The 20,361-nt window shown below is 43.6% G+C and overlaps 1 protein-coding gene across 2 annotated transcripts in view; it reads left to right on the top strand.

Annotated features, from left to right (window-relative positions):
* The window catches only part of PDHX (pyruvate dehydrogenase complex component X), a 75,930-nt gene that overhangs the window by 36,460 nt on the left and 19,109 nt on the right, over nucleotides 1-20,361 (top strand). For both annotated transcript variants that reach the window (XM_069965161.1, XM_069965162.1), the window contains exons 5-7: nucleotides 2,532-2,630; nucleotides 14,427-14,607; nucleotides 14,866-15,013. In XM_069965161.1, the coding sequence (XP_069821262.1) occupies nucleotides 2,532-2,630; nucleotides 14,427-14,607; nucleotides 14,866-15,013 (428 nt within the window). The remainder of the gene's footprint in view (nucleotides 1-2,531; nucleotides 2,631-14,426; nucleotides 14,608-14,865; nucleotides 15,014-20,361) is intronic.

Here is a 20,361-nt window from a genome sequence, read left to right as displayed (position 1 = left end):
CTTCCTGGATAACATGGTGATGTCACGACCCGACTCCCAGAGCTGTGCAGGCTGTGGCTGCTGGAGAGGATGATGGCAGGGGACATTGAGGGACACAGGGCACTGGAGGGACACTGAGCATCCCTCTTCCTTCATCCTCTCCAGCAGCCACAGCCCGCACAGCTCTGGGAGTCGGGTCGTGACATCACCATGTTATCCAGGAAGTGACATCACCATGTTATCCAGGAAGTGACATCACCATGTTATCCAGGAAGTGACATCACCATGTTATCCAGGAAGTGACATCACCATGTTATCCATGAAGTGACATCACCATGTTATCCAGGAAGTGACATCACCATGTTATCCAGGAAGTGACATCACCATGTTATCCAGGAAGTGACATCACCATGTTATCCAGGAAGTGACATCACCATGTTATCCAGGAAGTGAAGCCTTGATGCAGTAGTAAGTGCAGGGAATAAAGCACTTTATAAGCATTTCCCGTAATAAGTGCATATTGGTGATTTGTATAACGTTTGGGGGACAATACAATACTTTAATAAACATTTTCTTATGTTTCCCCTATGGGGCTATTTAGGGGGCAACTCTGAAGAAAATCAATCTCCTTCCCCTTCTGGCAGCCAGCAATATAGTCTCTTAACCCCGTGAATCCTGCATGTTTCATGAAATATTTCTAGGATAAAAATAGTAGTTTTTTTTTCTACATAATTGCTTTCACTCCCCCATGGTTTTTCTTAAGGGCAACTGTAGACAAAATCTGTATCCTTACCCCTCTGGCAGCTGACAGTATAGTCCCTCAAACCCATGAATAATGTTCATACTAAAAGTCCAAAGTCCTTTTTATTTGTAATCCTCAATCCTTTATAGCATAAAAATACAATTTTTCTCATCAGAACGTTATATAAGTTTTTAATTTACTTCTATTTTAAAATTTTCAAGTCTTCCAAGTACTTATCAGCTGCTGTATGTCCTGCAGGAAATGGTGTATTCTTTTTAAGTCTGACACAGTGCTCTCTGCTGCCACCTCTGTCCATGTCAGGAACTGTCTAGGGCAGGAGAGGTTTTCTATGGGGATTTACTGCTGCTCTGGACAGTTCCTGACATGGACAGAGGTGGCAGCAGAGAGCATTGTGTAAGACTGGAAAGAATACACCACTTCCTGCAGGGCATACAGCAGCTGATAAGTACTAGAAGACTTAAAATTTCAAATTGCAAATCTTTGACACCAGTATATTTGAAGTAAAAAAAAACACTTTCACCAGAATACCCCTTTAATATCCAGCTTTCCCTGTGGTGTCGCTGCAGATTATAGCTGATCACTGGGGTTTCTGTTCTCAGCTTATTGTCAATGGGATTGTCCAAAGTAAAGAATTAATTTTTTTTTTATTCTCTGCCATGTTTTCGAACCCCCCCCCCCCACACACACACACACACATACACACATGTCCATTCCGTGGTGTTAGGCTCAGACGTGTGAGAATCACAAGCGCTTCCTTTAATTGCGGCCCTGAGCCAAGCGGCGGAGCTGGAGCGTGCGTCTCTAATGACGTGCATCCAGCTGTCTTGTAGTTCATTACGCTCTATGCAAGAGCACAGGACCGTACTAGCCCCCGGGCCACCCGGCAAGACTCCAAAAGACGAGCCGATGCAAAAATCACGCTGGAAAGGTCATCCCGGTGCTAGCGCCAGTGGCTGCCGCCCATTCTGCACCTGTGGTGGTGGGTCTGCTCTCCACCCCCAGCCTGTGTACCATTAGCTGTGTACATGCCATTATTGACTACTCCGCCGCCTAATCCGTCTTCATATCTCCTCATTCCTCCGTGTAGACATGTATTGACTTGGACGCGTCTGGACGGTAATAATTGCTATTCGTCACAGGCCATTGAGTCCTTGTAAGGGACTCTATAGCCAGACTCTGTCTCCTCTATGTATCCAATCACTTCAATGGAACTAAATGGCAAACCCATCCCAAACTGGAAACAAGAGCGGTGCTGTCTCTGGAAGAAAGTGGCCATGTTTTTGTAGCGCTGGATAACCCCTTTAAGGCCCTATCACACAAAGCGATTATCTGCCATAATTATCGGCCATATCGCAGCTTCCTGTGGCCTCCTTGGCTCTTACACGCTCGCTGTTGGTGAGTGTCGCCGGCAGCGAGCGAGAAACGAGCAAGCGTTTGCTGACCTGACAAGTCGGTGCTCCCAGAGAGCGACCATGTTTTTCTAATCCTGGTTGCAAGGCTTGACATATCCTATAAAAGGGTTATCCGAGAGTTATAACTTATCACCGAAGTATCTGATTGATGGGGGTCCTACTACCTCGACTCTCACAGATCATGAGAACAGGGGTCTCTTATCCCTGGGGGGGGGGGCACATGTTCAACCACCATTCTATCGTACTCTAATCTGTTTAGGGGATCAGCCTGAATGAAAGTGTAATTCCCCTTTAACTCGTCAAAAACTGAGAAGACGTTGCATAAACAGGTCCACGTGTCCAATGGTTACATTTCAATGGTGTATCTGTCATTTCAGGGTCCGCATAAGTCCGGCTGCTCGACACATCTTGGACACGCACGGCGTCGACCCGAAAATTGTGGTCGCCTCCGGCCCTCGAGGGATAATCACGAAAGAGTAAGTGCTGATCATTACACATATATATATATTGGGTCTTATAGGTATAGAAACACGTGGCCGCGCTCTTCCAGAAACAGCACCGCCCCTGTCCTCAGGTTGCTGTGGGGTTTTGTAGCTCAGTTCCATTGAAGTAATTGGAGCTGAGTTGTAATACCACACACAACCTGAAGGCAGGGCTGGCGCTTTTTTTGCAAGAAAGTAGCTGTGTTTATTCTAATCCTGGATAACCCCTGTATTAGTGTATAATATCTCTACTATGTTATAAAAATGAATTTCTCGGCACTCACCAATCAACTGTATTTGTAGTATTTATTACATCTTTAAAGATGAGAACAAAATCGGTCCAGGACGCGTTTCGGCGTATTGCCTTTTTCAACTGCCAACGGGCGCTGAAATGCGTCCTGTACCAATTTTGTTCTCATCTTTGAAGATCCAATAAATACTACAAATACAGTTGCTTGGTGAGTGCCGAGAAATTAATTTTTATTGTCCGAACGGGACTTGTTGCTATCTACTTGCACCACCGCGTGCCGAACTGAACTTTGTGTGCTTCTACTATGTTATATACTGCTGTTACCCCTTCAAGGCTCCAGGAAAAGCTGAGTGGTAAGTCCATATGTCACTTGCAATGATAGCCGAGTTTTCTTACAGCTGCTGTAACTTTTTTTTCCCTCCAAAATTCTGTTTCGAATTACTTCATTAAACATCTTTATAATGTTTGGTGCTCCATTTTTCTCTAATACAGTCCTCCAATTACCCCCTATAATGTAAATGATGAAATTCTGTATGCCTAGAGCCACCACTAGGGGGTGCACTGCGTACAGATGTGTACGTATGCCTTTCATCTACCTGTATATGCCTGTATGTAAGGAGCTTTAAGCAGAACGATTTTGATCATTGAGGAGGTATTCCTGTATTAGAAAATATAACTATTGACCCAGATATATAACTTACTAGCATAGTGTTATCACTGAGAGTACTGGCTTAAGTGTACGTAACCTCTGACGGAAAACTAGAAGAACTGCACAGTGTGTATTGTCTCCAGCTCTCCCGACTCATTCCTCTCTCCATAGACAGCGCATCATCCCCCATAAGAGGCTTGATTGGGTCTTGTCTCTGAGCTCTAGCCCCGCCCTCTAAATGATGTCATTAACTCTGGCCAGTCCCTCCAGCCTACATCACCATCTACCCCTCATATACATATATACCGTGTTTTCCCGAAAATAATTTTTCCTCCCAAAGAGGCACTATGTCTTACTTTCGGGGGATTTTCCCCCTGGAGAGCTGAGGGAAAGCAATGCATTCTGGGAATTGTTGAGTAACTGCACAACCGGGAAGTACACAACTAAGGCCGCATTCATGCGTTCCGTGTTCCGGAACATTGAACGTGTGACTGCGGTCTTAGACCCCAAAACAAGTAGATTATTGGTGGTTTCAGAACATGTATCTACTTAGCAGGTGTGGTGATGGATAACCTTTGGTCCACCCAAGCTCCAATGACACAGACACTAGGGGATATGTTTGTGACCCCACCCAGGACATTGGGTGTAGAGTATGGCATTCTTGAAAGGTTAAAGGGCGTCTCTACAGGAACCGGAGATAGGCAGAAGTTCCGGAATAAATCTTTCCTGGTACATATTAGGTGTTCACCAGTGCGGGAGGACACGGACGCTTCTCCCAGCCGCTGACGGATTTGTCTATATTTTTAGATTTGTCTGAATCTTATTGTGGTGCTAATGACTGGCCTGCAGGAAAGCAATGATGGACGTCGTACATTATGAAACACGGCCCTAAATATCTCTTAATTAGAGCGACTGGAATCTACATGACACTTTCCCATGTTTTGCTAGAAGCTGAAGGCCACGCGACGGATGAGCCTTCCCAAGGCGGCGTTCACTTTGTGACTTGCATCTTCCGCACCTACTCCACGCTATCTTTCATGCATGTCTCTATGGTTTACTATTTGGTGGCCTAGGGCATTAAGCAGTTTAAGAAATGTCCCTGGTGGTGTAGGGGGTAATGCCTCTTCCTTGGTGATGCAGGGTAGAAGAGGCCTGAAGTAAGGTTTTTCCCTCATTCTGGTCGGTCTACACTAGAATAGGGTTTTGTATTACATTCCCTGGTGATCTGGGGCAATGCACCCCTCCATGGAGGCCAGGGATAAAAGAGGGGTTATTGTTACTGCCTTGTTTGGGATAATTCCCATCCTCCCCTGGGTGATGTGAAAGAGCGGTTTATAGTATATAAAAGAGCAGTTTCTAGGATATCCCCTGGTGGTCTAGTGTAGAGCCCTATTCCAGAGTGGTCTCTGATAGAACAGGAGTTGTTATTTTATGCCGTGCTTCACCCCGTCCCCAAATAATATCTGGTGGTCTATACTAGAAGAGATGTTACTACTTTACTCCCTGGTGGTCTGGTGTAGAAAAAGGATTCATATTTACTCCTTGGTGTAGGTGTAGCCCCCCCCCCCCCTATTGTATACACGTATGGTCTAGGGTAATGCATCCTTCCCTGGTGGTCTAGCCACTTAAAGAGTTGTTTGTATTATGGTCCTGGTGGCCTAGGAGAGGGGCTAATATTTTCTTCCCTGGTAAAGGATTATTTCCCCCTTCTGCATGGTTATGGGGTTTATATTATTTCCCCTGTAACTGGGGTACTGCCTTGTTTCATCGTTGGGTTAATACTTTCTTTCCTGATTTAGTTAATCCCCCCCACCCCCACATCTAACCACTTCTATGGCGATGTCTTCTATACAGGGCTCTATAGTGTTCTCTGTCATACGGGACTCTTCGGTGATCTCTCGTATGCAGGTCTGTATAGTAATCTCTTATGAGGGGCTCTATGGTGGTGTCTTCTATACCGGGCTCTATGACTATCTCGTTTATACCGGGCTCTATGACTAACTCATTTATACAGGGCTCTATGGTGGTCTCTTTTATACTGGGCTCTATGGTGGTCTCTTTTATTCAGGGCTCTATAACGGTCTCCTTTATGGAGGGGCTCTATGGTGGTGTCCTATATACAGGGCTCTATGATGGTCTCTTTTATACAGGGCTCCTTGGCGGTCTCTTTTATAGAGGGCTCCTTGGCGGTCTCTTTTATAGAGGGCTCCTTGGCGGTCTCTTTTATAGAGGGCTCCTTGGCGGTCTCTTTTATAGAGGGCTCCTTGGCGGTCTCTTTTATACAGGGCTCCTTGGCGGTCTCTTTTATACAGGGCTCTTTGGAGGTCTCTTTTATACAGGGCTCTATAAAAAAATAAATTGGGGGCAGATAGAAAGGTTGTTGCCATCTGATTGGCTCTTCTGGGCCCCGCCCCAACTTAGTGAACGCACTCCGTATTCTGGCCTCCTATATCCATCTATAGGATCAGTGATGTCACTAGGAATGGCGCCACAATCCAACTTCCCAGCACCATAGAACCTTGCGCTGTATACTGTATACACAGAATGTATATACTCCTAGGCCAAGTAACAAGTTAAAGCGATGAGTTGTCACTAGAGATGAACGAACCGCGAGCATGCTTGAGTTCATCAGAACCCGATTGTTCGGTATTTGATTAGCGGTGGCTGCTGAAGTTGGATAAAGCTCTAACGTTGTCTGGAAAACATGGATACAGCCAATGACTATATCCATGTTTTCCACATCGCCTTAGGGCTTTATCCAAGTTCAGCAGCCACCACTAATCAAATGCCGAAAGTTCGGGTTCGGATCGACTCGAGCGTGCTCCAGGTTCGCTCATCTCTAGACTCAGACCCTATAGATTTTACATTAAATGCCGCCAATAGGTGCGGCCCGGGCAGGAGGGGGAGTATTGATGTCGCTTCAAGACCCCTCGTCCGTAGGTTGCTACCATCAATAGACGTCACCTAATTACCTTCAAGTATCTAAGCCCCTCCCCCCGCCAGGCCCAGGGCTTAAAAGACGCCAGCAAACGTGTCCCTGTTGCCATAGCGACGTGGCAACACTTTAATTGGAAAGCGGAGCCTTGTGACCACAGCCAGCGCCTTACATTATTTCCCCTTTTCATGTTTCTCGCCTTGTCGGAAATGAGCTCGTTTGATCCCTCGAAATAGAGAGAGAGAGAGAAAAAAAATCGCTTTTGCGAGGCGTTCTCTTATTTTTAGCGTCGGCGGCAGCAGCAGCACTCTCGCATTAGTCATCACCTCCGTCTCCTTGTAGCTGTCACTTTTCATTCCGCGCAGCCACCCGGTGTAACCCCTTCCCTGCCAGAGCGCAGTTATCCGGGAATGCGCCCTCCCCCACGTCTCCGTCAGTGAAGGGGTTAAGGCCGCCCGTCCGCCATGAATCGTGCAGCATTTGCTGTGCAGATGGGTGCTAGGTTCTCGTAGAGTAAAAAGCTTTCTAAATTGAGAGCCTCGGGGGTCTGATGTTACTTCCAGATGAATTCCTAATCAGCCTGGAAATGTATTTTTAGAATCCGGTAATTTTTTATTTTTTCTCTATTTCTGTCATTCTGGGGGCTCGTCATTATTTACTTTCAGGTTATGCGGGGGAAGGGAAGGGGGGGGAGCTTTGTCGCAAACAAAATTAACATTTTTTTATTTTTTTTTTCCCTTTGGCCTCAATGGAATAGAAAATAAGATTTATGTATGAACGACTTGTGACTCCCCCATAAACATGTATAGAAGAAAACCACGGCACTCGATAGCGGACCGAAACGTTGCACCTGGTCTCGGCTCTTATATTTTCTATGTATGGTCGGAGTAAAATACCGTATATCATTTTGCTAAAAAATAAACTTTTCACTTATTCTTGCAATATCGAGTGCCGTGGTTTTCTCCTATACAAGTTTTATGGGTGAAGAACCCAGTTACCACTGAGCACCGGCTCCCACATTTAAGGCAGAGGTGTGCAGCACTGACCCTATATAACCCCCTCCCCTATAAACATTACACGGGGCTGCTTATATCTAAGGCAAAAAAAAACGGATGGAAAAAACGGATGCATGTGTTTGCATCCATTTTGATCCATTTTTCCATTATAAAAAAAAAAACGGATCAAAACGGATACGTTTTTTTTTTCAACGTACACAAAAACGCACATGCATCTGCTCCTTCCATCTTTGCAAAAAAAACTGATGAAAAAAACAGATTGTAAAAATGTAGTGTGAACCCAGCCTAAGGGGAATAGAGGATCAGACATGTAGACTTATATAGGTGCCCATACACCTTCAATAATCTGGTCTCCCCATACACATGAACAGCCAAACTTTCATGGGTGCTATGGTGAGGGGTAAGCCGTAGTCAGATAATTAGTCATTTACTTCTATATAAAAAATCTCAGGTGGCAGCAGAGAGCACTGTGTCGGACTGGAAAGAATACAACACTTCCTGCAGGACATACAGCTGCTGATAGGTACTGGATGTCCCGCAGGAAGTGGTGTATTCTCTCCAGTCTGACACAGTGCTCTCTACCATGTCAGGAACTGTCCTGAGCAGTAGCAAATCCCCATAGAAAACCTCTCCTGCTCTAGACAGTTCCTGACATGGACAGAGGGGGCAGAAGAGAGCACTGTGTCAGACTGGAAAGAATACACCACTTCCTGCAGGACATACAGCAGCTGATAAGTACTGGAAGAGTGGAGATCTTTTTTTAAATAGAAGTAAATTACAAATTATCTGACTACAGCTTACCTCTCACCATAGAACCCATAAACGTTTTGCCATTCATGTGTACAGGGGGACCAGATTATTCGTAATAGAATAGAAGTAATTTACAAATCTGTATAAATTTCTGACACCAGTTGATTTGAAAAAAATAATTATTTTTTGGCAGGAGCTCCCATACACCTTAGGGTCCTATTACAGGGAGCGACTTTTAACGATTAACGACTAACAATAAACGATCGCAAACAAGATTGTTAAATCGTTAACCTGAAATCGTTCACCATATTACACAGAGCGATGGTCGTTATTGCCATCGTTACTATGATCGTTTATTCCATCTGATCCCAGCAAAACAATGAACAATGTGCAATTACACTGAACGATTGATGCGGAACTTGAGCGAAAGAATGTGGAATTACAGCGAACGATTAACGATAATTATAGGCTCAGATCTAAATCAACGATCAATGACACGCGAACGATTTTTCGATCGTTGCAATTACACACAACGATTATGGTTTAAATTCGAATTATATAACGATTTTTTGCACGATAATCATCCTGTGTAATAGGGCCCTTAAAATAAAAGAGAGTCTCCTTCTCTAGAGGAACTGCCCTGTCCTACATTACGCAGACAACCCATTGATTTGAATGGACACTGTGTAATGCTCAACTTCCCCTGTGGTGGCGCTGCAGGGAAATTGAACTCTTACTACCATGTTTCTCCACAGAGCAGAACACTAGGAGCCCCGGCAGGGAGAACTTGCCGATCTGTTTGTTGTCAAAGAAGAAATCCCCTTTAGCCAAACAGTAAACCTAGATATAGATATATAGATATATATATATATATATATATATATATATATATATATATATATATATGAATATATATATTAATATTCTTAAAGGGAAGATCCACTTTGGACTTTGTTAAAAGGGTCTCTTGAATATAAGATGATCACATTGTGTTCCCTAAGGGCTGTATCACACAGGCTGATTATCATTCGAAAAATCGTTAGATCGTTCGGATTTAAACGATAATCGTTTAGTGTAATAGCAGAAAACGATTAAACGACCAACGAGAAATCGTTGGTCGTTTTTATAGAATACAGACCTATTTTTATCGTTTGATCGTTTGGTGTAATAAGAAGTCATAGCTGAAACGTACGCATTAGCGACGACTAATCGACCGCAAAAACGATCATAAATTACGTTCATCGTTCCGTGTAATTGGGTGAACGATTTCGGGTCGTTTGCTGTAGCGGTCGTTTAAGATCGTTTATCGTTAATCGTTAGTCGTCAAAAAATCGCTTGGTGTAATAGTACCCTAAGGGCCCTATTCCACAGGACGATTATCTTTAAAAAAAAAAACGTTAGATTGGATTTGAATGATAGTCGTTTTGTGTAATAGCAGACAACGAGTAAATGACCAATGAGAAATCGTTGATCGTTTTAATAAGATCTGGACCTAATTTTATCGTTTGATCGTTCACACATCGTTCAGTGTAATAAGAAGTCATAGTTGAAACGTACGCAATAGCGACGACAGAACAACTGCAAGAACGATCATAAGTAACGATCATCGTTCTGTGTAAGTGGGTGAACGATTTTGGATCGTTTGCTATAGCGGTCGTTTAAGATCGTTTATAGTTAGTCGTCAAAAAATCGCTTGGTGTAATGGCACCCTAAGGGTGCCTTCACATGTACCGTATCGCTGCGTTTTTATCGCTGCGTTTTTTACATGCGCGTTTTGATTTTCACATGATTTTCATGTAAAAAATCAAAACTCGCATGTAAAAATCGCACCAAAAACGGAGCGATAAAAACGCAGCAATATGGTTACGTGTGAAGGCACCCTAAGAGTTAATGTGGAAGTGTTAGGTTTCACAGCAGCGCCCCCACAGGGGAAACTAAGAATTACACTTGCCCATATCTGTAGGTCCTCCAGTAAGGACGCTCTTTATTATTGCTCTCCATCAGATGAAGAGCCCAAAACAGAGGACCGCCTTCTCTTAATACAGAATTTTCTAAACTACACAATCCCTTTAAATACTTGAAGGGATAGTTTCCTCCTGATCCATTCCTTTTCCACCTCCGCTTCCTAGTATAGGGATTTGCCCTTAAAGTGTGGACAGATCCATTTGGCAGGGCTCCTGCTGCAGCCAGACGCCTTACAGTCAGGCAGATCTTAGGCTTGTGAAGGAGAAGGGAACAATGGGCGATCTCTTGTAATTTCACAAAAGAAAAAAACTAAAAGAATTAGGTTTTTACATAGTAAATCATCAGTAGTAATATATACACCATAACCAGCACTTACTGTAACAATATCATGTTGCTGCCACCATCTCGGATAAATAACCTTTCCAGCCTGGTATGTAGGACTCGTACGCTGCGCAGAGCTGACAGGGTCTGACCCCGGCGTCTTTGCTCTGGTTAAGTTAATATGACCTGGAGGCCTTGGTGGGTGAGGGGATGGGATACATGCCTGCTCCCGAGCACCTGCCCAGGGGAGTCATCCCGCACGTGACATCATTGAAGTGACACGGGGGCCGAGCTGGTCCTGATGAGAGAGGATTCCTGTAATTACAGAATCTTCTGGATCACCATGGAGGACGGGCATTAATAATGCAGAGAGTGTCAGTGGTGGAGGTGCCGAGAGTACAGCAGGGAGCGGGGGAGGACATGGCTAGCAATACAGCCTGATAGTCTACCAGCTTATTTATCTATAGCAAATACAGAGAGAATATATTAGGGCACTGTATTAGTTGGCTGCTGTGAGATGTGCCTAGTTGATTGCTGGGTGGTGCTGCTAGGTGGCTGCTTTATGGCATTGCTAGGTGGCTGCTCTTTGATGCTGCTAGTTAGCTGTTTATGGCTGTGCTTGTTTCTTGCTGTGTAGTACTGTATGGTACTACTAGTGTTTTGCTTTATGGCACTGCTAGATAGGCGCTGTATGGTCCCACTAGATAGGCGCAGTATGGTGCTGCTAGATAGACACTGTATGGCACTGCTAGATAAGCGCTGCATGGTACTGCTAGGTACACACTGTATGGTACTGCTAAATAGGTGCTGTATGGCACTGCTAGATAGACACTGTATGGCACTGCTAGATAGACACTGTATGGCACTGCTAGATAGGGGCTGTATGGTGCTGCTAAATAGGCACTGTATGGTGCTGCTAGATAGGCGCGGTCTGGTACTGCTCAATAAGTGCTGTATGGTACTGCTCGATAGGCGCTGTATGGTACTGCTAGATAGGCGCTGTATGCTGCTGCTAGATAGGCGCTGTATGGTGCTGCTAGATAGGCGCTGTATGGTGCTGCTAGATAGGCGCTGTATGGTACTGCTAGATAGTCGCTGTATGGTGCTGCTAGATAGGCGCTGTATGGTGCTGCTAGATAGGCGCTGTATGGTGCTGCTAGATAGGCGCTGTATGGTGCTGCTAGATAGGCGCTGTATGGTGCTGCTAGATAGGCGCTGTATGGTGCTGCTAGATAGGCGCTGTATGGTGCTGCTAGATAGGCGCTGTATGGTGCTGCTAGATAGGCGCTGTATGGTCCCACTAGATAGGCGCTGTATGGTCCCACTAGATAGGCGCTGTATGGTGCTGCTAGATAGTCGCTGTATGGTCCCGCTAGATAGGCGCTGTATGGTGCTGCTAGATAGGCGCTGTATGGTCCCGCTAGATAGGCGCTGTATGGTGCTGCTAGATAGGCGCTGTATGGTGCTGCTAGATAGACACTGTATGGTACTTCTAGATAGACACTGTATGGTACTGCTAGATAGACACTGTATGGTACTTCTAGATAGACACTGTATGGTACTGCTAGATAGGCGCTGTATGGTACTGCTAGATAGGCGCTGTATGGTGCTACTAGATAGGCGCTGTATGGTGCTGCTAGATAGGCGCTGTATGGTGCTGCTAGATAGGCGCTGTATGGTGCTGCTAGATAGGCGCTGTATGGTGCTGCTAGATAGGCGCTGTATGGTGCTGCTAGATAGGCGCTGTATGGTGCTGCTAGATAGGCACTGTATGGTACTTCTAGATAGGCGCTGTATGGTGCTGCTAGATAGGCGCTGTATGGTGCTGCTAGATAGGCGCTGTATGGTCCCGCTAGATAGGCGCTGTATGGTGCCGCTAGATAGGCGCTGTATGGTGCTGCTAGATAGACACTGTATGGTACTTCTAGATAGACGCTGTATGGTGCTGCTAGATAGGCGCTGTATGGTGCTGCTAGATTATGCCAATCTCTAAAAATTCTATAGTTGTAAGGGCGGGGGGGGGGGGGGGGGTAATGCTCAGATAAAACCAGTAAGTGATGGTTCCTATACCTATCTGTAATATACGCTGTAGATCTTCCAGCTCTGTCTTCCAGTAGATCTAGCAGGCTGATCTGTATGTACTAGATCTATACAGTCAGTAAATGAGCCGTCCATTGATTCCTTTTCTGGACTGTCTACCTGTAAATGCAAGAAATTGGACGCCGCAGTTCCCCCCCATCACCTGCAGATGGCAGTGTGATTTTTCCAAAGATGCAGCACTGACTCTTTTACTTTCTGACTAATTAGTCGCCTTTTCACTGTTTCACATCTGAGAAATAAAGCGGTAAACAATAACTTACATACACATATACAGATGTATACATACACCTACTGACATATATATATATATATATATATATATATATATATATATATATACAGATTTATGCATACATACAGATGTATACATACACCTACAGACGTATACATACACCTACAGACATATACATACATTTGTATACATATGAACATACACAAACATATACATACAGTATATACACATACAGATGTATACATGTACAGATGCAAACATATACAGATGTATACATATACTGGTACATACATACACAAACATACATACATACAGATGTATACATATGGACATATGCATACAGAGAGATATATTTTAAAACAGACACAGACGTGTGTGTTTGTATATATATATATATATATATATATATATATATATATATATATATATACAGGATATATATACAGAGTATAGGATATACTTATACATTCATACATAAATACACAGACGTATACATACACAGATATATAATTTTACAGACGCAGACATATATACACACATATACAGATATGTACATACAAAAACATACATATATATATATATATATATATATATATACATACACACACACAAACATATATACATACACAGAAATATACATATACACAGACATATATACACAAACACGGACATATATACACAAACATATATACATACACAGACATATTCATTTATACATATACACAGACATATATATAAACTCATATACTCACACACACAAACGCGGACATATATACATATACACAGGCATATATACATACACAGACATATTCATGTATACATATGCACAGACATATATACATACACAGACATATATAAATATATACACACACAAACAAATATAGATATACACAGACATATAAACATACACATATACATATGCACAGGCATACATATAAACAGACATATAAATACACAAATACATATACACATACATATTTATATATACATACACAGACATATATACACAGTTACATATACACAGACATATAATATATATATATATATATATATATATATATATATGTATGTATGTATGTATGTGTATATATATATATATATATATATATACACACACACACACACACACACACACACACACACACACACACACACACACACAAATATACATATACACAGACATATAAATGCACACATACATATACACAGACATACATACATATACATATACACAAACATATACACAGTTTCATATACACAGACATATATACACAGTTACAGGGTGAGCTCTCCAGATGCGGCCAGTGTGCTGTGGGGAATGGAGATGGAGATGCCGGTCTCCTCACAGCTTCACTAGATGAAACACACTTGTTCTATAATGAAAAGTCCCACATGATCTGTATAAACTCTTCCCAGTGTTCAGGATCTCTGAAGATTATAACAAGTATAGGAAGGAATTGTGAGTCTCACCATGGGCAGCAACATATAAAAAGCTATGTCTGAGTGGAATATCCCTTTAACTATGTTCTCCTATTGCAGTATACCAGTTAACCAGTGTTGTCTCTTATACAGAGACGCCCTACGAGTGATATCACAGAAGAGTGAAACAGCGGAGCGAATGGTGCGGCCAGCAGCGGCCATACAACCAGAGAAGGTGGCCTCAGTAGCCCCAGCACAGCCTGTCTCCCCAGCAGCCGGCCTCCAGCGCCCATCAGAACCTCCAATCTCCGTACCTGGAAAGCCTGCAGCCCCGGTATATACATTATATCCAGTCTATATATGTATGTGTGTGCAAGTTGCATGACGACGCATATTTTTTCATCAATCGCTATCAAAGTTCCTTGAACCCCCCCCCCCCAGCCTGTGTTTTCCTGTGTGTTTAGCGCACCACAGCGATGTTCACAGCTTCTTTCCTATAAATGTAGCATCGCCAGAGGTGTCAGCTGACTGAGGCGGGTGACGTCTACTACAGTGAATATATTATCCCTTACGTCTTCGTCTTTGCTTCCAGGGGACGTTTACTGAAATACCAACCAGCAACATCCGAAAGGTTATCGCTAAAAGGCTAACGGAATCCAAATCCACCATCCCTCACGCCTACGCCAGCACGGACTGCGACCTCGGAGCGGTTCTCCGACTGAGGAAGGAGCTGGCCAAAGGTCAGTGAGCGGGATCTAAAGAGATCGCCCCGGAGGGAGGTCGTGAAAATTATTCTGGCATCTGTGGGTGCCCAAACATGAGGGATTCGTCATGGCGGTATACGTATATGGGCAATTTCCATAAAGATCCTTAAAGGGGAACTCTCAACAGGTGAGAAGCTTGTAACCTGCTGATAGGTCCCTATAACGCACACCGTCATTTTTTTACCTTGATTTTTAATGACGTTTTGCGGGAACCCTGTAGTTTATTAAATATGTAAATTAGGCAGTTTAGTGCATTGGGGGCGGGACTACCATCCTCACTACACTGATCCGCCCCTTCTAGTGAATATTTATTCATCCGGCCCTCTGCTGTGATGTCACTCCGATGCTCATCACTGCAGAGTGGCGGATGTATATTCATTAGAAGAGGCGGGCCGGGAGTAGATCAGTGGGCAGAGGTCGGTAGACCCGCCTCGAGTGCACCAAATGGCCTAATTTACGTAGTTTTCCAAAACGGCGCAAAGCATCAACCTAAGATACATACCTTTATCCTCAGCGCACTATTGGGACATATCAACAGGTTAGATGCTTTAACGTTTCTCTTTAAATTCTTAAAGGGGTTATCCAGAGAGCAGAAAAGGTCCTACCCCTTCTGTTCACCAGCACTCCACTTACCCCCTCTGCCCGTCAGTGCTGATAACGTCTGCTGACGAGAGGGGAGCAGGCGTTGCGGGCATTCCGTGCAGGCAATACCACGCCCACACTCAATGTCCAATAGCTACCCCGGTAACATCGGGCAGCTATAGGTCATTGCCCCAATATCTATGGGACTGAGTGAAATGCTTAGCTATCTCATCCAGCCCCCATAGACAATGAATAGAGCAACTGTGATCAAACAAACCCTTAAAATGAAGGGGCTATAGTATAAACTACACTGCTTAAAGGAAATCTGTCACTTGGGTCTATTCCGCCTTAAAGGAAGGCAACATAAACTAGTGGCAGAAATACTAAACAGATCGGTGTATTACTTATATAATTCTGTTCAGCCATTCTCCTAATATGCAGGAGAATAGGATTGTTGCCACGCCCCTCCCCCCGCCTTCCAGCTGCTGATTGACGGTTGCTGACGATACAGAGCATGGATAGATAACTGCCAATCAGCAGCTGGTGGGCAGGGTTTTCTGCTTCTCATGAATATCCAGGACTATTGAGCACATGCTTATCTCTGGATCAGCTGCACAGAACAATGTAAGTGATACATCATTCTGTTCGGCTTCTCTGTCACTAGTTTATGCTACCCTCAGTGAGCAGCAGGAGCTCCTCCCCCGTCCACTGGTCCTGAGATGAGCAGTATATATTACTATACGTTCACTGTAAAGCTGGTCGTACATCATTTACTCCACAGCTGTCCCTGTTCCGCAGTTCCTGACATGGACAGAGGTGGCAGCAGAAGGCACTGTGTCAGACTGGAAATAATACATCACATCTTGCAGGACATACAGCACCTAATAAGTACTGGAAGACTGAAGATTTTTAAATAGAAGTAAATTACAAATTTATATAACTTTCTGAAACCAGTTGATTTGAAAGAAAATCATTTTCGCCGGAGTACCCCTTTAATGTTCCATCCCATTGAGGTGGAACACAATGTATCAGTTTAGCTTGGAATCCAGGCATGATGGGAATTGTAGTGTTGCAACTACTGGTTGCACCCCTGTGCATTAGATCCCTGTTGAAATTAGAGGACTGGGCATATAGTCAGAGAATGTCAGATTTTAAAGGGGTGTTCCATACTGAGTCACTGATGAGTGTCAGTGATTAAACCCCCATCATCTTGAATAGAGCAAGGTGGTGACTAGGGGGTGTTTTTAGCAGTTGGACTCCCTACAGTAGGGGGGATAAGTGATTAAAGTTGGAATACCCCTTTAAGGTTTACATTCATAGGGGGAGATTTATCAAACATGGTGTAAAGTGAAACTGGCTCAGTTGCCCCTAGCAACCAATCAGATTCCACCTTTCATTCCTCACAGACTCTTTGGAAAATGAAAGGTGGAATCTGATTGGTTGCTAGGGGCAACTGAGCCAGTTTCACTTTACACCATGTTTGATAAGTCTCCCCCGTAGACCCTACTCTAGATTGTGATGTCATTTATGGCTGAACTTCCCCTTTAAGATTACAAGGGCCTAATCAAATCAAGCAATGAAGACCTTGAATGATGTCACCATAATAATTATAATAAAACCTTCTTCCCCTTTAATAGGACGAGACTGTGGAAGGGGTTAAAGCTAATGCAGCTTTTCCTGTATATACAGTGTAGATTATTCTGCAAAAGAGGAAAAAAAAATCCCATCAGATTAATAATAATCGGTCAGTGTAATGTTGTGGTGTAATCCGGGGGCGCCCCCGCCGCTAATGGAAGCTTTAGCCGACCTGGCTTCGGCTTTTTTCCTAGAGACGCAATAGTGACATTTATGGTCAGCGAGAATGGGCCGGAGCCAAGGTTCCTAGAGCCGCCGGTAATGAGGGATGGAATCCTGTGCCGTATAACAATCATCATTCCTGGGGATGGTGGGCAAAACACGTTCCTTAAAGGTGCAGCGTCCAATAAGAAAGCAGAGGTTGAGAATACAGAAACTTTAAAGGGGTGGGGAACCTTCAGCTGTCCAAGCTAGAGGGCCAAAGGTTTCCATCCCTGAGTAAAAGGGGTACTCCAGCGAAAATCTTTTTCTTTTGACATTAACTGGTTTCAGAACATTATATAGATTTTTAATTTACTTCTTTTTAAAAATAGCAACTCTTCCAGTACTTATCAGCTGCTGTATGTCCTGCAGGAAGTGGTGTATTCTTTCCAGTCTGAGGGTATGAGCACACTGAGGAATAGGCGAGGAATTGAAGAGGAATCCGCTCTTAATTCAGCTTGAAATTCCTCCCGTAAAATGTGTACAGGGCAATCTCCTATTGTGTTCAATGGGATTTCCGCTCTGTTGTTCACACTGCAGAATTTTCTGCTGCAGATCCGCTTCTCGCCCAAAGGCCCAGTTCACACTGAGCAAAACAGGCAGAATTTCGAGCGTAATCCGCGTCAATCTTCAGCCCATTCCGCTCAAAATTCCGCCTAAAAAGTAGCTGCAGATTGATTTTCCATTGATTTCAATGGGATTTCCGCTGTACTGTTCACACTGCAGAATTGCACGGAAAATTCCGCCGCGGATGCGCTTTCCGTCCAAAAGAATTAACATGTCAATTCTTTGGGCTGATCCCGCTAGGCGGATCCGATTGAAAATCAATTAAGATTTAATTTTACGCTTTTATAAATATTCAGCGCCATTTCCACGCGGAAATGAAGCGGAAATAGAATTTAGCGCTGAATTTAAAAAGGATTTCACGCTGAGCAAAACAGGCAGAATTGAAGAGGAAAGTTTACTGACTGAAATTCTGACATACGTAATTTGCGCGTAATTGAGCAGAATTACGCGCGAAATTAGTACACCAGAATTTCAGTCAGTAAAATTTCTTCTTTAATTCTGCCTGTTTTGCTCAGTGTGAACTGGGCCAAAGAATTGTCACGTCAATTCTTTGGGTGGATTCTGCTAGAGGAATCCTATAGAAGTCAATGGGGGCTTAAATTCTGCTTGTATTCCACTCAAATTTGGCAGAGCTGAAAAGGCGAGGAATTTCGAGCAGAAAACTTTCTGCTTCAATTCCTGGAGAATTGCTCAGTGTGCACATACCCTGACACAGTGCTCTCTGCTGCCACCTCTGTCCATGTCAGGAACTGTCCAGAGCAGTAGCGAATCCCCAAAGAAAACCTCTCCTGCTCTGGACAGTTCCTGACATGGACAGAGGAGGCAGCAGAGAGCACTGTGTCAGACTGGAAAGAATACACCATTTCCTACAGGACATACAGCAGCCGATAAGTACTGGAAGACTGGAGATTTTTAATGTAAATTACAAATCTATGTAACAGTTAATTTCAAAGAAAAAGAGTACCCTTTTAAAGACTACTCTAGAAAATTTGTACTGGGGGCGGAGCGTGACTTCTATATATGGTAATATTTAAATCTTAATGCTCCACCCCCTTTTTGGCAGAACACAATGTATCTGTTTAGCTCGGAATCTTTCTGCAGCCAAATCAGAATCTTATTGTAACTCTTTGCTGTCCAAAGCGATGAGCTTTCCCGGATTCCTGTAGCATCAGTTTTCGCATCAGTTTGTTGTGAGTTTTTGAACCCATTGAAAGGAATGGAGCCGAGTTGTTACACCACACACAACCTGAGGACTAAAGTGACGCTGTTTGTTGTTTTTTTGTGTTTTTTTTTTAGAAGAAAGCAGACATGTTTTTCTACTAAACCCGGATAACTCCATCAAAGGGGTTGTCCAGGCTTGGAAAAACATGGCTGCTTTCTTCCAGAAACAGCACCACTCCTGTCATCTGTTTCAATGTGGTTTTGCAGCTCAGTCCCCTTGAAGTAAAGGGAGCTTAGTTGTAATACCACACACAACCTGAGGACAGGGGTGGCGCTGTTTGTTAAAGAAAGTAGTTTTGCTTTCTCTAATCCTGGATAACCCCTTTAAGCACCTATTTTGCTTGTTTCCCATCATTTCCTAAAGTCCTGGATGTGAGTTCTGCCTAGTTATGCATAAAACCAAATTCACTTTCTGAAGTCTGACAATCAGTATGGCCACCATTTCCGTACAGCCCTCCACCCAGCTTTCCCAGATTCTTTAGGATTTGATAGATATACAGTAATACATTGATCAACATTGAGGATATATTAAAGGGATTATCTAGGATTAACAAAACACAGCAGCTTTCTTTCAAAACAGCCCCACCCCTTGTCCTCAGGTTGTGTGAGGTATTACAACTCCACTTTTAAGGAATTCAATTTCAAGTAGCTGTTTTTTCTAATCCTAGGTGACCCCTTTAAGACCAGCATTCCATGCGCAAAGATGGATCAAGAGGGTTGAGCCTTTTCTGATAAGCCCCTCCCACTTTTTATTTTAAAATTTTAAGAAATTATATATAATTTTTTTTCCAGAGAACTGGTATTAATAAAATTTCTTTGTGGTGTTAGTACATTGTCATACATGTACATCACTGAAGTATATGTTGACACCATATAAAATAAGCGGCTTTACCATTCAGGGTGTTGGGAAAGCTGGGTGTCTACCAGTATTGTTTCCCTATTGGGTGTCACCCAGCTGAATAGAACAAAGCCTCCCATTTAGTACCTGCTCCTTAGACGGTGATTGAATAGAGCGTCTGGCAGCGCCTGCACACAGTCCCCCGGCCCCTGCAGTCATCTATCAGTGTTCATGAACAGGTCACTGGCTCAGGGTGACAGTCACTACATAAACGGGGTTT

Source organism: Dendropsophus ebraccatus, chromosome 4, assembly GCF_027789765.1.
Source record: "Dendropsophus ebraccatus isolate aDenEbr1 chromosome 4, aDenEbr1.pat, whole genome shotgun sequence".
Lineage (NCBI taxonomy): Eukaryota > Metazoa > Chordata > Amphibia > Anura > Hylidae > Dendropsophus > Dendropsophus ebraccatus.
The sequence above is the reverse complement of the archived record's forward strand: the minus strand, read 5'-3'. Positions and strand labels throughout refer to the sequence as shown.